Raw genomic sequence first — 19635 nt, forward strand, 5'->3', positions numbered from 1 at the left:
CAAAGCTTTATTGCGACTATATGGTTACTTGGGTACCCATAGGCCATCAGAATGGTTCATCGGTTGCAAATTCAGGCATTTTGTCGTTATGTTTCTCAATGTTTTGACTGTATCCTATTTTATTCAAAATTATACCTTCACTACCCAAACAGCATTGTACACCTTATGAAAGTTTCAAAACCTTCTTTAAGTTTAAATACTGGTGTAAACAACTCTTACAAAGTCAAAGTTGCTGCTTTGGTATTGCAACTACGGGTAATCATTGAAAGTACTTGCATTTTGCTCAGGCACTTTTGAGCAAACTGTAACCACCTTCTCATACTCGAAATGTGCCTCGACCAATCTGGCACAACGATGCCCTATACGCTCTCTGACCAAAGCGCAGGGTTGTTGTCTAAATGAAGATTGATGGGGGAAAAGCCTATTTGCGTAAAAGGACACAAACGATCGCGTGGCACACATCGAGAGTGGCCTGCTTTTGTCGACAGCCGAGTGAACACTGAGGGGTTTTGGGTTAACAGAGGCAGAGCGCGGGAAAGCATAATGTTCATACTTGTATGGCTGAGCTGTGTTCTGTCTACTGCTTGATTTAGTTTAAGACCACTTTCAATATAAAAGAAGAACACATCTGTTGCAGTTTGTATCTGAAGATAAACTCGACAGTGAGCATGCATAAGGGCGTATACGCGATGATCGATTATCTTCATCGATTTTCCCTTTGCATTGCTACAGCTAAGCGAAACAATTTCCTAGAATTTTTTCAATGCAAAGTTGTAACAGGTTGTATTGGCTATCGAAAGCAACAGCAAACGTACCGTGAAACGTTAATTCTAGCAAGTCGACAGTGAGCATGCATAAGGGCCTATACGCGATGATCGATTCTCTTCGTCGATTTTCTCTTTTGTTAATAACTCGCTAGATTTAACGTTTCTCGGTGTGTTTGCTGTGGCTTTTGATAGCCAATACAACCTGTTACTACTCTGCATTGAACAAATTCTAGAAAATTGTTTCCCTTAGCTGTAGCAATGCAAAGAGAAAATCGATGAAGAGAATCTATCATCGCGTATTCGCCCTTATGTATGCTCACTGTCGAAGTTATTAACAAAAGAGAAAATCGACGAAGAGAATCGATCATCGCGTATACGCCCTTATGCATGCTCACTGTCGAACTCATCTTTATTCGCTTGTTTATCAGGAAGGTCTCCGAAGAGAGCAAGAGAGTGTTCTGTTCATTATAATGTGTTAGTGTTATACAGAGCAAACCGGTACACTACAGTCCTCCATACTTCGACAAGATTCTTTACAGAATCTAATTTGTTACTATTTCATGCATACAAAAATTCTTACAACCGTAAAATTCAATTAACAATCGATTAATTCGACAGCACGTAATGCCTAAATACATTTTCTTCTTTTCACTAAATTCTTCGAAACAGCATGCCCAGAACCGTCTTGTTGATTTCGTTCCCTTATGCGCTCGGACCTTCTAATGCCTGTAATTGAACATTCAGAATTATGGTTAAACGTTCCATTTGCAGAACGGTTAGAAAGGGTTTCTTCAGGAAATCCATAAAAATCAGGTTCATCGTCATCTTCCCTACATCGTTTATTGCTAAGTTTTACCATTGAGTTTCTAGTTGACGTTTTGATTTCATTCAAACGCAACTGATCTCGATGTGCTGATTTGATAATTCCGTTAATATAAATTTGAAAAACGTTAATCGATATTGTTTTTACAAACGTAGCATCCAACCAGCGTTCAGCATCTTTTGGGCGATGATTCCGATACCATAACTTGTCTCCTGGTTTCAAGTTATTGAACTTGTCGATTTGGGGAACCACCCGATCTAGTACAGGATTCGAATTTTCAATTGTATCCAGATGACGGGGAACTAAGTTCTGTTTATAACTGTTCTTAGGATTAATTAGATCCAAAAGAATCTTCGGTTTATAAGAAAACACATGTTCCGAAGGAAACGTACTAGTTTTGGTGAGACAACTGTTTCTGTAATTTTTTAAGGAAATAATACATTTGTTCTTCCACATCTGTAAACTTCATTCGAGAGTCTAACAGAAACTTTTTGAAAACTTCCTTCACTGTTCGTACAGTTCTTTCCGCCTGCCCGTTGCTTGCAGGGTGATATGGTGGACTTTTGAGAACAACTATTCCTTGTTTTTGCATAAAATTAACAAATTCAGACGCATTAAAAGGTGGTCCTCCATCGGTCACCAGAACATCAGGTAAACCGAATCTTGCAAAGATATTTAAAAACTTTTTAATAACTTTGTATCCGTACCGTACCTCATATACTCTAGTTCTACCCACTTTGAGAAGCTGTCAACGACTACCAAGAAAATCTTTTCCCCAAAATAGAAAAAGTCAGCATGCACTCTGCTGAACGGTCGGCGTCCAGGAAGACTCCACTTTTTTCTTCGGTGTGACTAGTGTCTTGTATTACAGCTTTTGACATAATGTTCAATGTCCGCATTTATGCCGAACCAGAACACAGTTCTGCGAGCGAGTTGCTTGATTTTCACAATACCATCGTGATTAGAGTGTAATAATTTTAGGGTTTTTTGTTGTAGTGACTTCGGCACAACTACTCTGTTTTTGAATAGCAGGCAACCAGAGTATATTTCAAGGTCATGTGATTGGGCTTTAACATCTTTTAGAGTTCTATCAACTCTATCTGGCCAACCTTTACGGAGATAATCTATAATCTGCAATAGTAGGCCATCTTTTTCAGTTTCTTCTGCTATGAGATGAAAATCCATAGGAAGTTCTGTCGTAAAATTTAAACTATTTATGCATTCCCTGTCCAGGTTTCCAGGTACAGCACACGGTAAAGGAAAACGGGAGCAAAAATCTGCATTCCCCATTCTCCGAGAAGGTCGATATCTAATTTCAAAACTGTATATGGATAACTCCATTATGAACCTTTGTAAGCGTGTGACGAAAATGGAATGTTTACCTTCTTTCCCAAACACTCCTAGCAAGGGTTTATGATCAGTATAAATTACGAAATGTTGACCATATAAATATTTGTGGAATTTCTTCACACAACTTACAACCGCAAGTGCCTCCAAATGAAGTATTGGGTATTTCCTTTGCGCATCATTTAAAGTGAAAGAGGTAAAGTATATTGGTTTCTCTTGACCCTCAACATCATGTGCCAATACGCCACCTAACCCATAATTACACGCGTCTGTAACTACTATTAGTGGCTTTTTAGGATCAAAATATTCCAAAACACTAGGTGTCTGCAAAAATTTCTTACATTTGTCAAACCTTTCATTACATTCGACAGTCCAAATATACTTGGTGTCCTATTTTAAAAGACTGTAAAAACAGCTCAGTTTTGTTGACAGGTTAGGTATAAACTTCCCATAAAAATGTATGAGTCCTAGGAAAGCTTTCAGTTCCGTTGGGTTTTTAGGTGGATTTGCGTTTGCAATTGTGTCAACTTTGTCTGGATTTGGCAACAAACCCTCACTGGTAATAACATGACCAAGAAAAGAAAGTTTGTCAACAAAAAACTTGCACTTACTAAGCTTTACTTTAATATTTGCATCATTCAATCGTTCTAACACCTGATACAGCTTATTTTTTTCAATCCACCCAATTCTTGCCTGAAATCAAGACATCATCCAGATAGCACGAAACTCCTTTAATACCTTGAAGCACCTGATCCATGACCTGTTGGAATATGGCAGCAGATGAAGCTGCTCCTTGAGGAAGACGATTATACGTATAGAGACCTTTTATGGTATTAATTGTCATGAATCGTTTTGAGCTATCTGAAAGCTGCAATTGGGTATAAGCCCCAGCCAGATCTAGCGAACAGAAAACCTTACTTCCAGCTAATGTCGCAAAAATGTCCTGTGCTATAGGTAGTGGATATGTATTCGGAACAATCAATTTATTTATTGATACCTTACAATCCACTACAAGACGTATGTCGTTATCTTTTTTTACTATAGCTATAACAGGTGATGCCCATTCACTTGCTTTAATTGGCGTGATTATTCCACTATTCTCAAGTGAATTCAAATGATTGATGACCTTCTCTTTCATGCGCAATGGTACAGTGTAAGCTTTTCTAAAAACAGGGCGATCGTCTTTAAGAATAAGATCCGCCTCGAAACCAGAAATCGGATTTGAAAAATCTTTACTAAAAACCTTCTCAAACTTTTGTTTGATATCATCAAGTATCACTTCCTTCTCGTCTTTGGATTTCACATTATTCACACAAGCAGAATCTAAGAATTGAGCCCTCCATCCTTGATAAAAAGCATCAAGCCAATCTCGGCCAATTAATGGTATAAAACTGTTACATCCTTCTAACACTCATTACATTGCGCGTCACATTATTCAAAGAAACACACACGTTTATGTAACCTAATATGTTGAGTCTAGCTCCATTCACAACGGAAAGTTTCCGTTTACATGGCAACAGTGGTAGATCATTGAAATTTGTTAAATATTTTTGCTCACTCAAAACCGAAACAGCTGATCCGCTGTCTATTTCCATTCGAAAACCCTTTCCGTTAATAACAGTCATTACAAACACCGGTTCATTTACCTGTAATCCTGATGTAATAGACATACAGACCAGATCTTCATCCGAGTCACTCGCTACCGAACGGTCATCTCGCTTAAAGTTGTATCCTTTCTCCTCTTCGGTAACGCTGTTCACAAAACGAATGGATTGGCGCGATCGTTGCAGCTTGAAACACGTTTTCCTTACATGTCCACGTTGCTTGCAATAACTGCACAGCACATTCTTCCACCTTTGCTGCGAATTGGACCGACTGCGGCTACGATAATTGCTCCTATACTGATCGTTTCTGAATGCTGTTGGGTGTACTTCTCGCCGACCATTGTTCCTGGGTTGATCTCGACGACTGCGGGGACCGAGCCTTTCAATAGCGCTCACCCGCTCAGTAGGCTGCTCCAGTCTTTGAGTGCTTTTAGCTAATTGCTCCCTCGCAATCAAAATCCGTTCGGTCTCCTCAAGGCTTGGTTCTTCTTCCTCGATTAGCCTCTCCCGAACCTTATTATCGTAAGCACCAAACACTAGGCGGTCACGAATGATATTGTTTTTCATCACACCAAAACCACAGTTCTCTGCGAGAAGTTTCACATCTAGGATGAAATCTTCTGCCGGTTCATCTCTTCTTTGGCATCTGTCGTAGAACATAGATTTTTGCACCATCTTTCCGTCTTTTTTAACAAACCGGTTCTTCAAACGAGTGATAATATCATCGTATTGAAGCGTATCTAAATTTACACCTGGATACAACTTTTTCAATTCCGTGAAAACCGCGGTACCACTAACAGTTATGAACAATGACTTCCGGTTAGCTTCAGGCACATTATTGTAATTAAACAGGTACTGCAGCCTTTCGGCATAATCGCTAAAAGGCGTGCCTGGTATGAAAGGTTCAACGGATCCAATAAAGGTTGACATTCTTCAACACGGTCGTTTCACACTACTCACTAGCTTTCTTCTCACTTCTCACAGAGACGGGTCAGCATATGAAAATAACGAGCACCTACAGCGATCTCACTGGAACTCACTAGATAGCTGATTACAGTTACTGCTGTTTTTCTCACTGTTTGTGGTGTTGATGGTGGCTTACCCGATATTGTGGCTGAGCGAGGTGGCAATGCGGAGTGGCGGACGACGATTGCGGCTTAACGGATGAAACAATTTGGATCGATGACCTCAGTGATGGCTACTATTAACAATGACGCCAGAAAGTTCGAGCGATGGCCGATGTTAGCGTGGTTTTCTTTTTGGCGTCGGTTTTCTATTGGGATTTTACAAATCTCTAGCCCGCAACAGTGGCCTTCAAGATTAAACTGTAGAACAACAGAATAGCATCAATTAAACTGAATTTACTACACACTTGTACGATATGTCTCACTGGATTAAAACAATCTAAGCAGTTTAAAATTTCACAGAAATTTACAGCGGCAGCCGTCAGAAGCCTAAGAAACGGATTTCCAGGTCTTACACAGCTCGATAAACGCTGCTTTTTTAACAAATTACTCTGCTCACAGTGATACAACACTGATTTACAGCACTACACGCTTTTAATTATTGGTTCTAAATCCTCGTCGACACTGTTCTGTCTACTGCTTGATTTAGTTTAAGACCACTTTCAATATCAAAGAAGAACACATCTGTTGCAGTTTGCATCTGAAGATAAACTCATCTTTATTCACTTGTTTGTCAGGAAGGTCTCCGAAGAGAGCAAGAGAGTGTTCTGTTCATTATAATGTGTTAGTGTTATACAGAGCGAACCGGTACACTACAAGCTGTTGGGTGGTAGTTTGACTTTCCTTTCAAAACCAATTTGGCTCTAGAACAATTTTAAACTTGTTCTGCATTATTCACATGTTGCAATTATTGAAAAGAGCTCGATATAAAGTAGCTTAATACAATTAAATAGAAATGCCAAAAATTTACCAAGTAGTTAAGCTGTTCTGATTTCGGTACAGTTTGTTGAGATCGGGTATAGTTTCTGAGTATGTTGTTTGTGTATTACCATTTAGAAATAACTCAGATTAACAAAGAGTAATAGTTTATTGCTAGGGAACTTTCTTTTGGGATTGTCTTTTCTTCATACAATTCTCATTATTCATACTATATTAATCATGACGACCGGTCTTAGAAAATGTTATATGTTTTAGCCCAGTTCTAGATTAGTTTGTTATTAATATCTTTTGAATTGCACTCGCGAGAGGTTACCAAATATAAGTTCTCTTTTTCATCCATAATAATTTGGGCGGAGGGGGAAAATGAAACGTTGCGATCTAAGAGCGAAATAGAGGCAAATAAAATAGGGATCACAACACCATCGATTAATCAACGCATGCGGTTAACACTTCACTTGTTCTATTTATTTCTTCCTCTCGTGTACCAATATTAACTAACTGTCTGAGAGCGTGAACAAGAAAAGAGAGTAAACAGTCAGAAAGGATCACGCCGGTTGGAGACAGGCAATTTATAATGGACGGAACTGGTAAGTAGGATAAGAATTGTAAAAGGTGTGTGCTTGCATGATCTATCTATTATAGAATTACCTATAAGCCACATGAGAACCTCATTTCCTTCAATTACTACTCCATCGCAGCACACAAACACCTAATAATGATCACTTACCTTCATATAGTTTCAGCATTATCGACATTATAATCAAAAGGTGAGTTGTAAAATATAATTACCATGCATACATATAAGTTAATGTACCAGAACCTGGACGGACACGAGGTTACCCAGAGGAGGACCCAAATACGACCACCCATGTGTGTCTAGAGTATCGCACGAGCTGACGAGTGCAACGGGAAGGACAGTAGGTGTGTAGACTAGGGTGTTAGACCCTAGATAAGCCAACTTGGGGGGAGGGGGGATGGGGTGGTGTGTAGTTGTTCGGCTCCTCGTGGTGCACCCTGGAAACGATGGACCACCAGTCGGCTAATCGAACAACAAACGACGGGATGCGCCAGACGGCGCCTTGCGATCGATGTCAGTAAGATCGCAAGTATGTTTACTGACACACTGGCCGTATGTAGGAAACCGAGCGGAAATTTCACACAAACCACGCTACGGGCTGGCCGCCAAGGTATTTCATCCTCTTAGTACCGTCGGGTGGAACCGACCGAAACGACGTTTGAGCTAATGCCTTGTCCGTCTCCGTCCCATAAAACCCTGGCAGGCCTTAGAATACGTTCCTTCCGTGCCACCCAGTTGGAAGATTGCGGTGGGAATAGGTTTGGTTGAGTTACGCGATCCGGCTCTGAACATAACGCCCCATGAAGGCCTATGTCAACCCTTGCCATGGACCTCACTGCTTGCATACCCTAATAAAAAATTTATGGTTAATTTGCTTAACGACGTGTTCTGGGTATCATCCAAACCATTTGTGGAATAGTTCAATGATTTGGGTTATCGTTCGTTTATGGTTATTTTTTATTAGGGTAGGCACCCATGGAGATCAATCAGCGACTATTACAGTTGCACGGTTAGGATAGCGGTCTAAGGGGGGCCCAATAGTCGGGATGATGGAATATCATCAAAAAAGCTCCAAAACCCAAACCCCCAGAGCACAAGTCGCCAAGGAGGCGACCGCGAACCCGTTCGCGAAGGGTGGTCTTACGAGATCTCCCCCACCCAATGACTAACAAGGATTCGAAAAAGGACACCAAGCGACCGAAACCTCTGCCGGACGTAGAGCTAACCGATGAGACCGGCGGACAGCCAGAGGAACGACCAACTCAGTTTTCTCCGAGGAGAATTCGATACCTAGCTCGACAAATTATCTAAAGTATCCTGTAAGGGTCCTTGCAGGTCGACCCCTTTGGGCCCTGTCATAGACACTATGCCGTCATCTGCTACTTAGACAATTGTCAATTTCTCTGATGTAGAAATTAAACAAAAAGAGGCTTAAACATGAGCCCTGGGAGAGCCCCATATAGCTAAATAGTGAAATAGTAACTAGTTCCATGAGAAAAACTCATGTTTATCTGACAGCAAATTGTACAAAAAGTTATTAATTAATGGAGATAGGCCACAAGCGTGGAGTTTGTCTGAACACAGAAGCCATTTGCTCTTTTTTAGCAAAAGCCAACTGAATTTCTGTGGAAAGCATCGCGAGACAGTCGTTCGTTCCCTTACTCCTACGGAAACCGAATTGAGTATCTGAGAGTATGTGTTTCGTCTCAACCCATTTGTCCAAACGAAAAAGGATCATTTTCTCCAACAATTTTCGAATGCACGATAACATCGCGGTGGGACGATACGAGTTATGATCTGAAGCGGGTTTTCCAGCCTTTTTAATGGCTATAACTCTCACTTGCCTCCAATCATCCGGAACAATATTGAGCTCCAGGAACTGACAAAACAAGTTCAACATACGCCTCTAAGCGACGTCTGGGAGGTTTTTCAACAAGTTGAACTTGATTCTATCAGCCCCCGGAGCCGAATTGCCACACGAAAGGAGCGCGAATGAGAGTTCCAGCATTGAAAAAGGCTGGTTGATCTCGTCTACCGAATTCGTGGTTTCGCGAGGAATCATCTGTGCCGGCACGGAATCAGGACATACTTTTCGCGCGAACTTGAGAATCCAACGATCTGAGTACTCCTCGCTCTCGTTGTTCGAAGCCCGGTTACGTATCCTTCGCGCCGCGTTCCAACGCGTATTCATCGACGTTTCGCGCGATAATCCGTCCACGAATTGCCGCCAGTATCCGCGTTTCTTGGTTTTGATGAGGCTCTTGAGTTCGCGTTCAAGAGAAGAGTACGCTTCGAAATTCACAGGTGTTGCACGTTTCCGTAAAAGCTTAAACGCGTCGTACTTTTTACGATAAACCTCAGTGCATTGCTGGTCCCACCAAGGGGAAAGAGGTTTGAGTTTGAGCCGAGTTTTAGCTCGGAGCGCGCTGTCCAAGATAAGATTGGAGAGAAAGTTTTATTCCTCAAACGGTGGAAGACATCCCTAATAAACAAATACCATAAACGAACTGTATCCCGGATGGGTAAACTATCCCACAAATAGTTTGGATGATACCCCGAACACGTCGTTAAGCTCTCTTTTATGGTTATTTCTATTAGGGATGGCTTCCTCTATCGCGGTCTTGAACGTTGTCCAATCGATATTACGGGTGAGGTCGTACGCGACGTTAACGGATTCCGACGGATTGAACCCACTGGCAATCGAAATTTTGATCGGCAAGTGATCACTACCGTGGGGATCTTGGATCACATTCCACGTGCAATCCAACGATAATGAGTTAGAGCAAAGTGTGAGGTCTAATTTACTTCCATTTGAGGATGGACCACCCAAACGTGTTACTTCTCCATTGTTAAGAATTGTCATATTGAAGTTGTCACAGAGGTTATATATCATAGTAGAACGGTTGTCATCATACAGTTCCCCCCAGCCTGTACCGTGGGAATTAAAATCTCCCATAATCAACCGTGGAGCAGGAAGTATCGAACAGATATCTGAAAGTTGTTTTCGATTAACAACGGCTCTAGGAGGAATATAAACAGAAGCAATACATAGGCTCTTACCTTAAATAATAGCCTGACATATGACAACTTCAATACCTGTAAATTGTGGAAGATTCACTCTATAGAAGGAATGGCACTTTTTGATCCCCAAAAGTACCCCTCCTCCACGCGAATCCTCACGACCCAGCCGAATAATGTTAAAATCATAAAAAGGAAGATCGATATCTGAAGAAAGCCAAGTTTCACAATGAGCAAATGCATCACAATCATTATTGTGAACTAAAAACTTAAAAGAATCTAATTTAGGAATGAGACTTCGACAATTCCACTGTAGAACAGTGATCAAATCCCCGACCTCGTTTGGAAAATTATCCATCGAAGGAAATGATTGCTGCAAAGAGGGGCCACTTCAATGTCAATTGCTTCAAGAGCGTCTTCACAGAAGGAAGCATTGCCAGAACAATGCTTTTGAGAGGATCTGAAATATTGAGGTACTTGAGGACAGGCTTGCTTCCATTCACCTGCTATAAAAATATTATTTTCTGAATTTTGAGATCATTAGATGTTATATCGAAAATTTCTGCTTGTTAGATACAAGAAGAAGTTGAAAGGCAAGTGTTTGATACATGATTTTATGATTCGTGAGCGTTCACTCAGAGTGAGCGCTCGCGAGTCGTAAAATCGCTGATTGTGACTATCTCAGTGGCGTCGCGTAACCTCACTTTTTTACCTGTTCAACGACTTTGAAAACGTTATTTAGGGTCATGCTTACATTCAAATCAGTTTCAAAAGGCACAGGATCTTCTAGTTTCACTGATTTGTATCCATTGGAAGTCATTCCTTTTAAATTTTTTAAGTTTTGACAGTTGTTGAACAGCTAGATTGAGGTTAGGGCGACGCCACTGGACTATCTGAAAGCGAATTTGGCAAATTTTATGTGACAAACACTTGCCTTTCAACCTCTTCTTGTATCTAACAAGTATTAATTTTCATTATAACATCTAATGATTTCAAAATTTAGAAAATCGTTTTTTTATAGCAAGTGAGTGGAAGCAACCCTCAATTTTATCAAATGAGAACAACCCATATGAAGAAGGGGCTTCTGTTCTTAAAAATGGGACATCAGGGGTTTTGGATGTCCCCGGGAGAGGTGGAAAATCCTGGGTATAGTCAGTTCTGCGGAACCCAGGAGGAGTAGAAGTTTCCTTTTTTTCCACCACTCCTTGATTTGGGCAAGCTGATTTGGGGTTCTTCATTGTCAACTTTCCGCGAACTCATACGTTTTCGTTTCCGTGCAGAAAAACAGAAAGAAGTTCCCTCCTCAGCCAAGTCAGAGTCAGTCTCGTCATCTGACAAAAGAGAGAATGGATTTTTGTCGTTGGTCGATGGCGTGGCCGTCTTAAGCATTTCTGCAAAAGACTGCCGGGAACGTTCCTTGAGTGAGCGTTGTAATTTTTCCCCGCGTTGTTTGTACACCGGGCACGATGAGAGACCATGAGGAGTTCCCTTACAGTACACGCATTTTGGTGCGGTAGCTGCACAGGTGTCAACCCCATGCTTCTCCCCGCATTTGGAACAGCGTGCCTTGCTGCCACTGTGTTCTGTAAACTTCTATTCATCCCTGCTGCCACTTATTTCGGTAGTAGTCATGCTGATTTTACTGTTACCGATTCTAGTTTCGTCTAGAGTTCGACCGGCTATAGTGACCAGTGGGCGATGATGAGACTCATCGAGACGGAGGGACAAGACAAACAAGAACTACTAAAGAGAGACAAAATACAAATTGATTAAATTCTTACACTAGACATTTGCAGAACAACGTAAATCGACTGCATATAACAGATATCTCGGGATCCCAACACGTCTCTGATAGGGATATAGGGTTGTCTTCCTTGGGCCTCGGGGGTACTCAAAAGCCGCTTTCTGTCATTATCCTTCCATTGCCAAACTGTGTGATCGATGTCATCGTAACCGTTTCCACACCAACAGATGTTTCTGTCCACGAGGTTTATTCTATGAAGATGCGGATCTAGCGAGTAGTGGTTGAGTCTACTTAAGTCTACTCATCACGCGAATGAAGTCACGACTTAAGTTCAAGCCTTTAAAACACGCTCTCGAAGAAACATTAGGAATACTTGAATGTAACCACCGTCCAAGATTTTCAGTGTTCTGATCGGTTTGCCAACTCGAAAGGGTATTCTGACACACTAAATGGTCAAATTCATCGCCTGTCATAGAATTCGCCTTCCTGCGCGCCCACCTTTGCGAGAGAGTCCGCCTGGGATTGAGCATTGTGAGGGGATCCATACAAAGGTAATCATATATGATCTTTCGACCAGCACACTCGTCTGCACCCTTACCTTTGAAAGGAAATTAGATGAGTTCATCGACCGAATAGTCTCAATCGAACTCTGACTATCCGAGAAGATGAAGTAATGGTCTGCGGGCATGTTGGAAATCATCCCCAACGTGAAGTTGATTGCTGCATGCTCAGCAACAAAAACGGAACAAGTTTCCTGAAGCTGGCGGAAGGCGCTAGAATTTTCATTTAAGACACCGAAGACAGTGGATCCATTGAGACGGAACCCATCTGTAAAATATCTTTTTACGCAATTGACGTGTTGGTACTTTTCAGTAAAAATACGTGGGATAATAATAGAAGGTTATCGGGAATCCCATGAGTTGTTTGTTTCATGGTCATATCATATTCAATTGAGGAACTGGTAATAGTGAAGTGAGCACGGTCTGGAGTAAAACAAGGAAGACACATATCTAGTATTCTGAAAAAAAAAAACCGGGAATTGAAAAATTGGATTTGACTGGACACACCCTGTCTTTGCTTCTCTCGTCAAGACCAACGTAGTCTCTAATAAATTATCGCACTAAACCTTCATGTTGAATTAGTATAGCGTTTCCTCCAACTATGAAAAGTAAACTTCATGCATCGAGTAACAAAACACTTTGATTTAATGAGTTCAATTTTGTTTGTATAACAAATGACATTAATATTGCTGTCAAATTCTCATTTTACGTTCGTTGTGGCTCAAAAAATAATTAATAGGTAGGGGAAATGGATGTAATGTCGGCCTAAATGCCCCTAATTTTGGACCCATACATAAATTCAGCAATCGACTAAATTTTCAATAGCGACCAAAAATATCCATTAGTACCGTCCCAATAACGCGTTCATCTAGATAAAATTGATAAATAGCAGATTTTTAGCGATGGGTCCAATCTTAGATCCATAGGCCAACATTAAAGTCATGTTAAAACAGAAGTTGAAAAGATATTACTAGTGAACAGAAAAAAAAAATTGATTGTTGGTGGCAATATAGTACCACTGCCGTATAAAGGGCTAAATGCTTCCATGGATTTCTCGTGATTCATCAACACATTTTACAATACAGATGACTGAAGTTTGATTTTATTTCCCTACTTACCATTATGTACAAATTATGGTTGGCGGTTCATTTGCCACCTCTGTGATCATCTCGAGATGAAGCGTTAAATTGGTCATAGAAACTGGGTGTTGTCGATGCTGCTGCAGTCATATTTGTTCCAAGCACTTGAGGATACTGAGAATTGAAAGGAGAAAATAAACCATTGACAGCCGCAAAGGCCCTGTAATGAAAAACAAAAAAAAAAGAAAACATTATTGCAAATTTTCACTATAATAGCTATTTATACAACAAGTTGCAAAAAGAAGATTTTTTTTATCAACACTCGCCGTAGTTTATCCAAGCAAGCTTGCCGAGTTGGATAATTACGACGAGTGTTGAAAAAATTTAATTTAGCAACGAGTTACATACAACACCTTTTGCACTCAAAAGAGTGTCGAAAAATAGAACTTTTCGTCACTGAATGCTGAACATTAGTACTTTTCTACACTGTTATTCTAGTTATGAAAAGTAGGCTATTGTGACACTTTTAAGTAATGAGTGCTAAAAAAAATGTATTCACCTGTACTGTTGATCAATCTGAGCCTTCTCGATGCGTTTGTCTTTGGCTCGTCTGTTTTGAAACCATATTTTGATTTGAGTTTCCGATAATTTCAAAACCTCTGCCAGCTCGAATCGTCTACCTCGAGAGATGTACTCGTTGCGATGGAATTCAACTTCTAACCGAAGTGTTTGTTCGCTACTGAAAGTGGTCCTTTGACGCCGGGGTCGTCCTTCTTTCTTTCTCCGTCGTGCCACTGAAAATGTATAAAAAAGGATGTTTATTTTCGAGCTGTAAGTCCTATTCAGACGTCGTCGTTATCGTGATGATCGTGATAATAGTTATTATGATGAGCTGCTTCCTTCAATTTCCTTGCGCCGAAAGGCTCGGTGAGGTAGGTTTTTATTGAAAAGGGACACGAATGCTTGACCATTCCTTTGAGAGATGATGAACACGGAGTTAACTGATAACATAATTTGCCGGCTATTTACGGGGTAATGCTTCCATCATTTATATCAATAAAGATATAAATCAAAGCCGGCTATAAGCATTTGTTTATTTCATCCTGTGGGAAGCAACCAGGGTGCGGATAATTCCGTTGCGATGGTAACGTTTTGACCACTGTATCAAGTAGTCGATAACTGTATATGTGGAGTCTTCCGTTAGTCTAATCAGTAGAGACGAGGCTTTATGAAGGTTACCATGTAGGAGGAAGTGGTATCCATTTCTGATCCGGTCAAAGACCTTTTCGGGATGGGGATTTGTTATAACTTATCTGGGCATTGTGCATGCCACACATTCTACAAATTAAAAAATGGTAGAAAAAGTCTACACTTTTTATTAGCATACATATGAAAGGGTAGTCAGTTGATTACCATTCTACCTCTTTGATATAAATACAAGAAAAAATATGATGAAGCCTTCGAATACTAAACGAATAAACATTGTTGTACTCGTACATTGGTACTGGATACTTGAAGTAATGATAATGATTTGAAAATCATTGCTGTTATTTGCTACAGTTTATTATACAGGGTGCCTGGTAGCTCGGTTACGGGGTGTAAACTAGACCTAGCGCATCAACTAGACTAATCCTTTTTCAGCAATATAAATCCCCATTTTTATGACACACAAATAATTATGACCCTTCCTAGTGCATTGGGGTAATTTTTGGCCTGCAAACTCTGAGTAAATTATTCCTAATGAATTAGGAAGGTTAAATAAAATTGTTTTGCATTGCAAGAGGCTTATTTCGCTGTGCGCGGCATCTACTATTCTGCGCTTCCTGGAGGAACAACAAGTTTTTGGGTGATTGTAACGCTTTTTGTTCAATTTACTTAGTGAAATTACTACTAAAAAGAAGAAAATTGTGTTGAATAAAAAACACCGGAAATCTCATTTCAAGAACTATTTTCGAGGGACCGAAGTTACATCCATTTTCGGGCCTAGGATGGGGACAGTATACCGATATTAAATCCATGTTCCTGAAAAGTTTGGTTAAGTTTAGTGACTGTTTATCGTTGCGGAAATTATAAAGTTATAGGGCTTAGACCTAATTAATTTTCAGATTTTTAGTCGTGTACATAGATTTCAACTTTTCTACTATCGTTAACAAAAAAAGCTCTATTTGCACTCGTGTACCTCCCCGTGAACAAAAAAAAATATCTAAAAAAAATCAATATAAGGGACTATCTGCGTTGGTTGATTTTTTCTCCCGGTCCAGAAATTTGTGTCATCGCGAGCGATAATTTTAATTTTAGTTTATTTACGCGATGATGATGTTGGTTCACTTGCAACTACTATTGAAAAAAAAAATTAAGTGTTTCCGAACGAAAGTATACCAAAAGTTCTTCTGAACGAGTTTCGTAGTTGGGTGTAGTGAAAGTCGTGCATTCCCGGTTGATTTTGGAAATCCGTATCACAAAATTGCCCACCGATTCCTTTTTTTGCCGTTCGACGACGACGAGTGTGCTTTCGCAAGAGTGACGTTTATTGGATCCGTTTCTTTGCACGGGTGTGTTTTTGTGTGTAACTAGCGTAAGTGTACCTGCGATTTGCATTGAGTGTCGGAGATTGTAAGTAATCTGAAGGATGCCTCGCTGGATACGCCCATGACTGGACGGGCAGTAGCTGTTGTCGTGAACGGTTCCTGGGGAAAGCACTAGATGCGACCCTCCTCCCAGAAGACCATGGAAGTATTACCACAAACGAAGTGACAGACGACTAACTGGCAAAGAAATTCATTAAAATAATGTGGTTCACTGTAATAGAATTTTCTTGTAAGCTTGTGCCATCATCCACCAGATGGGTTAGTTTTTTTGTTTTGATTTGAACAAAGTTGATTTTGTGTACAATGATTCTTTGACAGTGTGCAAAGAGTGTATCATTTTGTCATTTTTTATGCATTTCAGTTTTGAGTAGTGTGAAAGAGATTGAACCAAAACATTCTAATACATTTGGTGAAAATGCTAGTACAATACAGTAGTAATGTTGCCATGTGGTACAATCCAGTAGTAGTGGTGTTGCCATGTGGTACACTGAAAAATTGAAATAGCAGGTTAGTCACCAAAGTTTTCGAGCCGCTCCGTCTGTCACTTCGTTTGTGGTATTACAACAAAGGTAATTGCTATTAGATATTTTGCAAACAGTGACAGATAGCGGACATGAAGAACCAGTGGAGGTGCCGGGCAAAGGTGTTTATCCTAGACAAATGGTAAGTTACAAATTCGCTGTTGTCGCAATCGCCGTCGTAGTCGTAGGCAGTACCGTTAGTATATTTAAAATTAACCACCAACCACTGAAAATATGAATTATCGCGTATTTCTGTTGTTCATTACATGCCATGTGAAACTCGAGAACGTAAATTCATTTGAATAGCTTGTTTAACCAGGTTTTAAACAATCGTCACGTCGGTCCTAGCTTGTTATGATTGCCTGAACCATGCGTAAAGAGAAAATCGAAACATTTAACGTCGCGTGAAAGTGGATCATAATGAAGGCCTCTTTCGTAACTTTTAGTTTAAGGATTTCAAAGTGACGTCGGTTGCAGTGGCTTGCTTACTGAGCAGAAAAACGCGGTCCCAGGTCCTTTCATATTAAAAATGTATAGTAAGATCGCTTGTTTATCGTGTATTTTGTAAAACTTTTCGTTGTCGTCGGTGCCGGGTTTGAATAGTTATAAAAACTTGAGTAACGCTATAATGTGGTATGAGGCGCTCGGTGGCCTTAGAACAACCGGTTTTGCTTACTGAGCGAACATCATGAGTCTAATCTCAAGCCCATCCACATTCAAGATTCGTCAATCGTTTTATTTGTTAACATGACTACATGGTAATAACAGCAACTCAATGATTAAAAAGGAGCTCGTCTGCCTAGTGGCAAACGTTTTTGCTTACTGAGCAGGAGACCGTGGGTTCAATCCCAAGCTCCATCGCGTTATATGATTGTTAGGACATCAATTCAGCTTATCGTTTACCAAAAACGAACCCTGCTGCAAACCCAACCCTGTTACCCAATATCCCAGTGATTCCTCGTGGAAGTGCAGAGGTGTTCTCGGCTTGCATCAAAGCGAGTATCACGTCAACACATTCCTACCCCTTCCTTTCTTGACCTGTGTTCGGGCGCGGCAGGCGCTGGTATTGCCTAGTTTGAGATCACCAGTTTTTACATACAGCAATTCCATAGAAAAAAGTTATAGTGGGTCTCAGAATTTCATGAAAATTGGTATAGTTCTTCCTTATCAAAAAATATTAGACTCGTATTTTTTTATTGCGCCATTAGGGTGACCATTTCCGTGTTAGGGTGGTCCAAAAAATCATTTTTTTTCAAAAATGTCTTTTTTCAAAAATTTATAACTTCTGAACCTCTTGACCGATTTTTACGATTGACCCTTCAAATGAAAGATGTTTTAATGTAGTTTTAAGAAAAATTATGAAACACTCAGAGATATTTGATTTTGTAGGAAAAAAATATGTTACAAATGCTTTTTCTTGATTTTCACTGCGAGGGTCTTCAACAACTTCTTAACCTCTTAATTGGTCTACGTGGTTTATGGACACCAGCCTCCAGGCTGAACTGAATGTTGCACCCAGCTTGTAAGTTACTCATAGATTTCATTAGTCACAGCTGCTGTGACTCGATGGAGACGCATTGTGAACTACCTTGCGTCTTCATCGTTTCCATGTGGTGCATATATTGCGGAACAATAATTTTTTATTAAAAAAAAAATTGTATCTCCAAAACTGCTTCTCCTACATCGCTAATTTTTTGATATGTTATGTAAAATTAAATGATCTTTCAATTAAAAATACTAAAATAAGACCCTCGCAGTGAAAATCAAGAAAAAGCATTTGTAACATATTTTTTTCCTACAAAATCAAATATCTCTGAGTGTTTCATAATTTTTCTTAAAACTACATTAAAACATCTTTCATTTGAAGGGTCAATCGTAAAGCAAGCACCTGGATAATCCTCAACTCTCTCATCGGGACATCGGAAAACAACTCGGAATTGTGCAGTCAACGGTGAGTCGTGTGATTAAACGTTACTACGAAACTCTGAGCATCGAACGGAAGGAGAAATGCGGTCAGAATGGATGTTCTATTAGTGATCAGGAGTACAAGCATGTCATGAAAGCATTTAAGCAGCATCCCAATGTTTCGGTAAGGATGTTGTCAGAGAGCCAAGGATTGGGGAGGGACTGCATACGTCGCGGTGCAGAAGGCTCCAAATCGTGACGAACGGCAAAATATGGTGGGAAAATCACGGGCCCGGAAACTGTACACCCAGATGCTGACGGAACCTCATTGTCTCATCATGGATGATGATACTTACGTCAAGGTGGACTTCCAGCCAGAGTTGGTAACGGTAAGTTTGGTCAGTGACGTTTGACGAAAACCATAAACCACATTTCCATACATCCTTCGTCATTGACGAAGTGAAGCCGACAGTAATCCCTTTGAACAAATTTTTCGCATCTTTTACCTTCTTTTGTCTTTTCTGTATCATGCATGGACAAAAAAAAGCAAATACCGTCGAACGTGCATGTGCGCAAACTAGTAACCACACTATGAGCGCTTCTTGTTTTCCTTTAGCCTATCTATTCTCCTAAGCGTTGATAGACCAGTAGTGAAGACACAAGCCTGTTAATCTCAACGTTGGTGGTTCGAATCCGTTTTGCACCCATTTTAAGTTTTTTGTGTTGCTTCCAACGATAATCATGTTTTGTCAAACGATACGGAACGGCTGACTAAAACGTGAAGTTTTTAATCCTCTCCGAGTAACCGACCGATCTTAGAGAGAGAGAACGTACTGAGCTAGTTTTTTTCACGACGTAAATGAAAGAGGACTGTCTTCATGCGGAATTTGTCATGCGCTGCTTGGAGTGCGACGAAGATAGTAATACAATATTTTTCATCACTGACTTTGCTCTCTCTACGTTGATGCAAGACAGCCCTGCTTCCAGCAGCTTCCGGGGCTACTGTTCTTCACCACAAGTTTGATGTTCCGGAGGAAGTAATGAAGCAGAAACTTTCAAAGTTTGTCGTACCCAAGGAAATGAACCCTCCCAACGCACCGGAACTAAGGCCCATCGAAAAATACTGGGCTATTATGAAGCAGGCACTATGGAAGCATCCCAAGGAGGTCAAATCTGAGGAAGGCTGAAGAAAAAGTGG

General features: G+C 40.4%; 2 protein-coding genes across 2 annotated transcripts in view; both read right to left on the reverse strand.

The window, feature by feature from the left end:
* The window catches only part of ChAT (Choline acetyltransferase), a 296798-nt gene that overhangs the window by 57017 nt on the left and 220146 nt on the right, over positions 1–19635 (reverse strand). The window lies entirely within an intron of this gene.
* Positions 13490–19635, reverse strand: part of ro (rough) — a 31622-nt gene continuing 25476 nt past the window's right edge. Inside the window, exons 2-3 of the mRNA XM_065221720.1 lie at positions 13983–14217; positions 13490–13643 (exon numbers count right to left, since the gene is read on the reverse strand). Coding sequence (XP_065077792.1) covers positions 13490–13643; positions 13983–14217 — 389 coding nt within the window. The remainder of the gene's footprint in view (positions 13644–13982; positions 14218–19635) is intronic.

This window comes from Ochlerotatus camptorhynchus, unplaced genomic scaffold (assembly GCF_037179485.1).
Source record: "Ochlerotatus camptorhynchus isolate MF236.1 unplaced genomic scaffold, CSIRO-AGI_Acam_v1.1 ptg000147l, whole genome shotgun sequence".
NCBI classification, from domain to species: Eukaryota; Metazoa; Arthropoda; class Insecta; order Diptera; family Culicidae; genus Ochlerotatus; species Ochlerotatus camptorhynchus.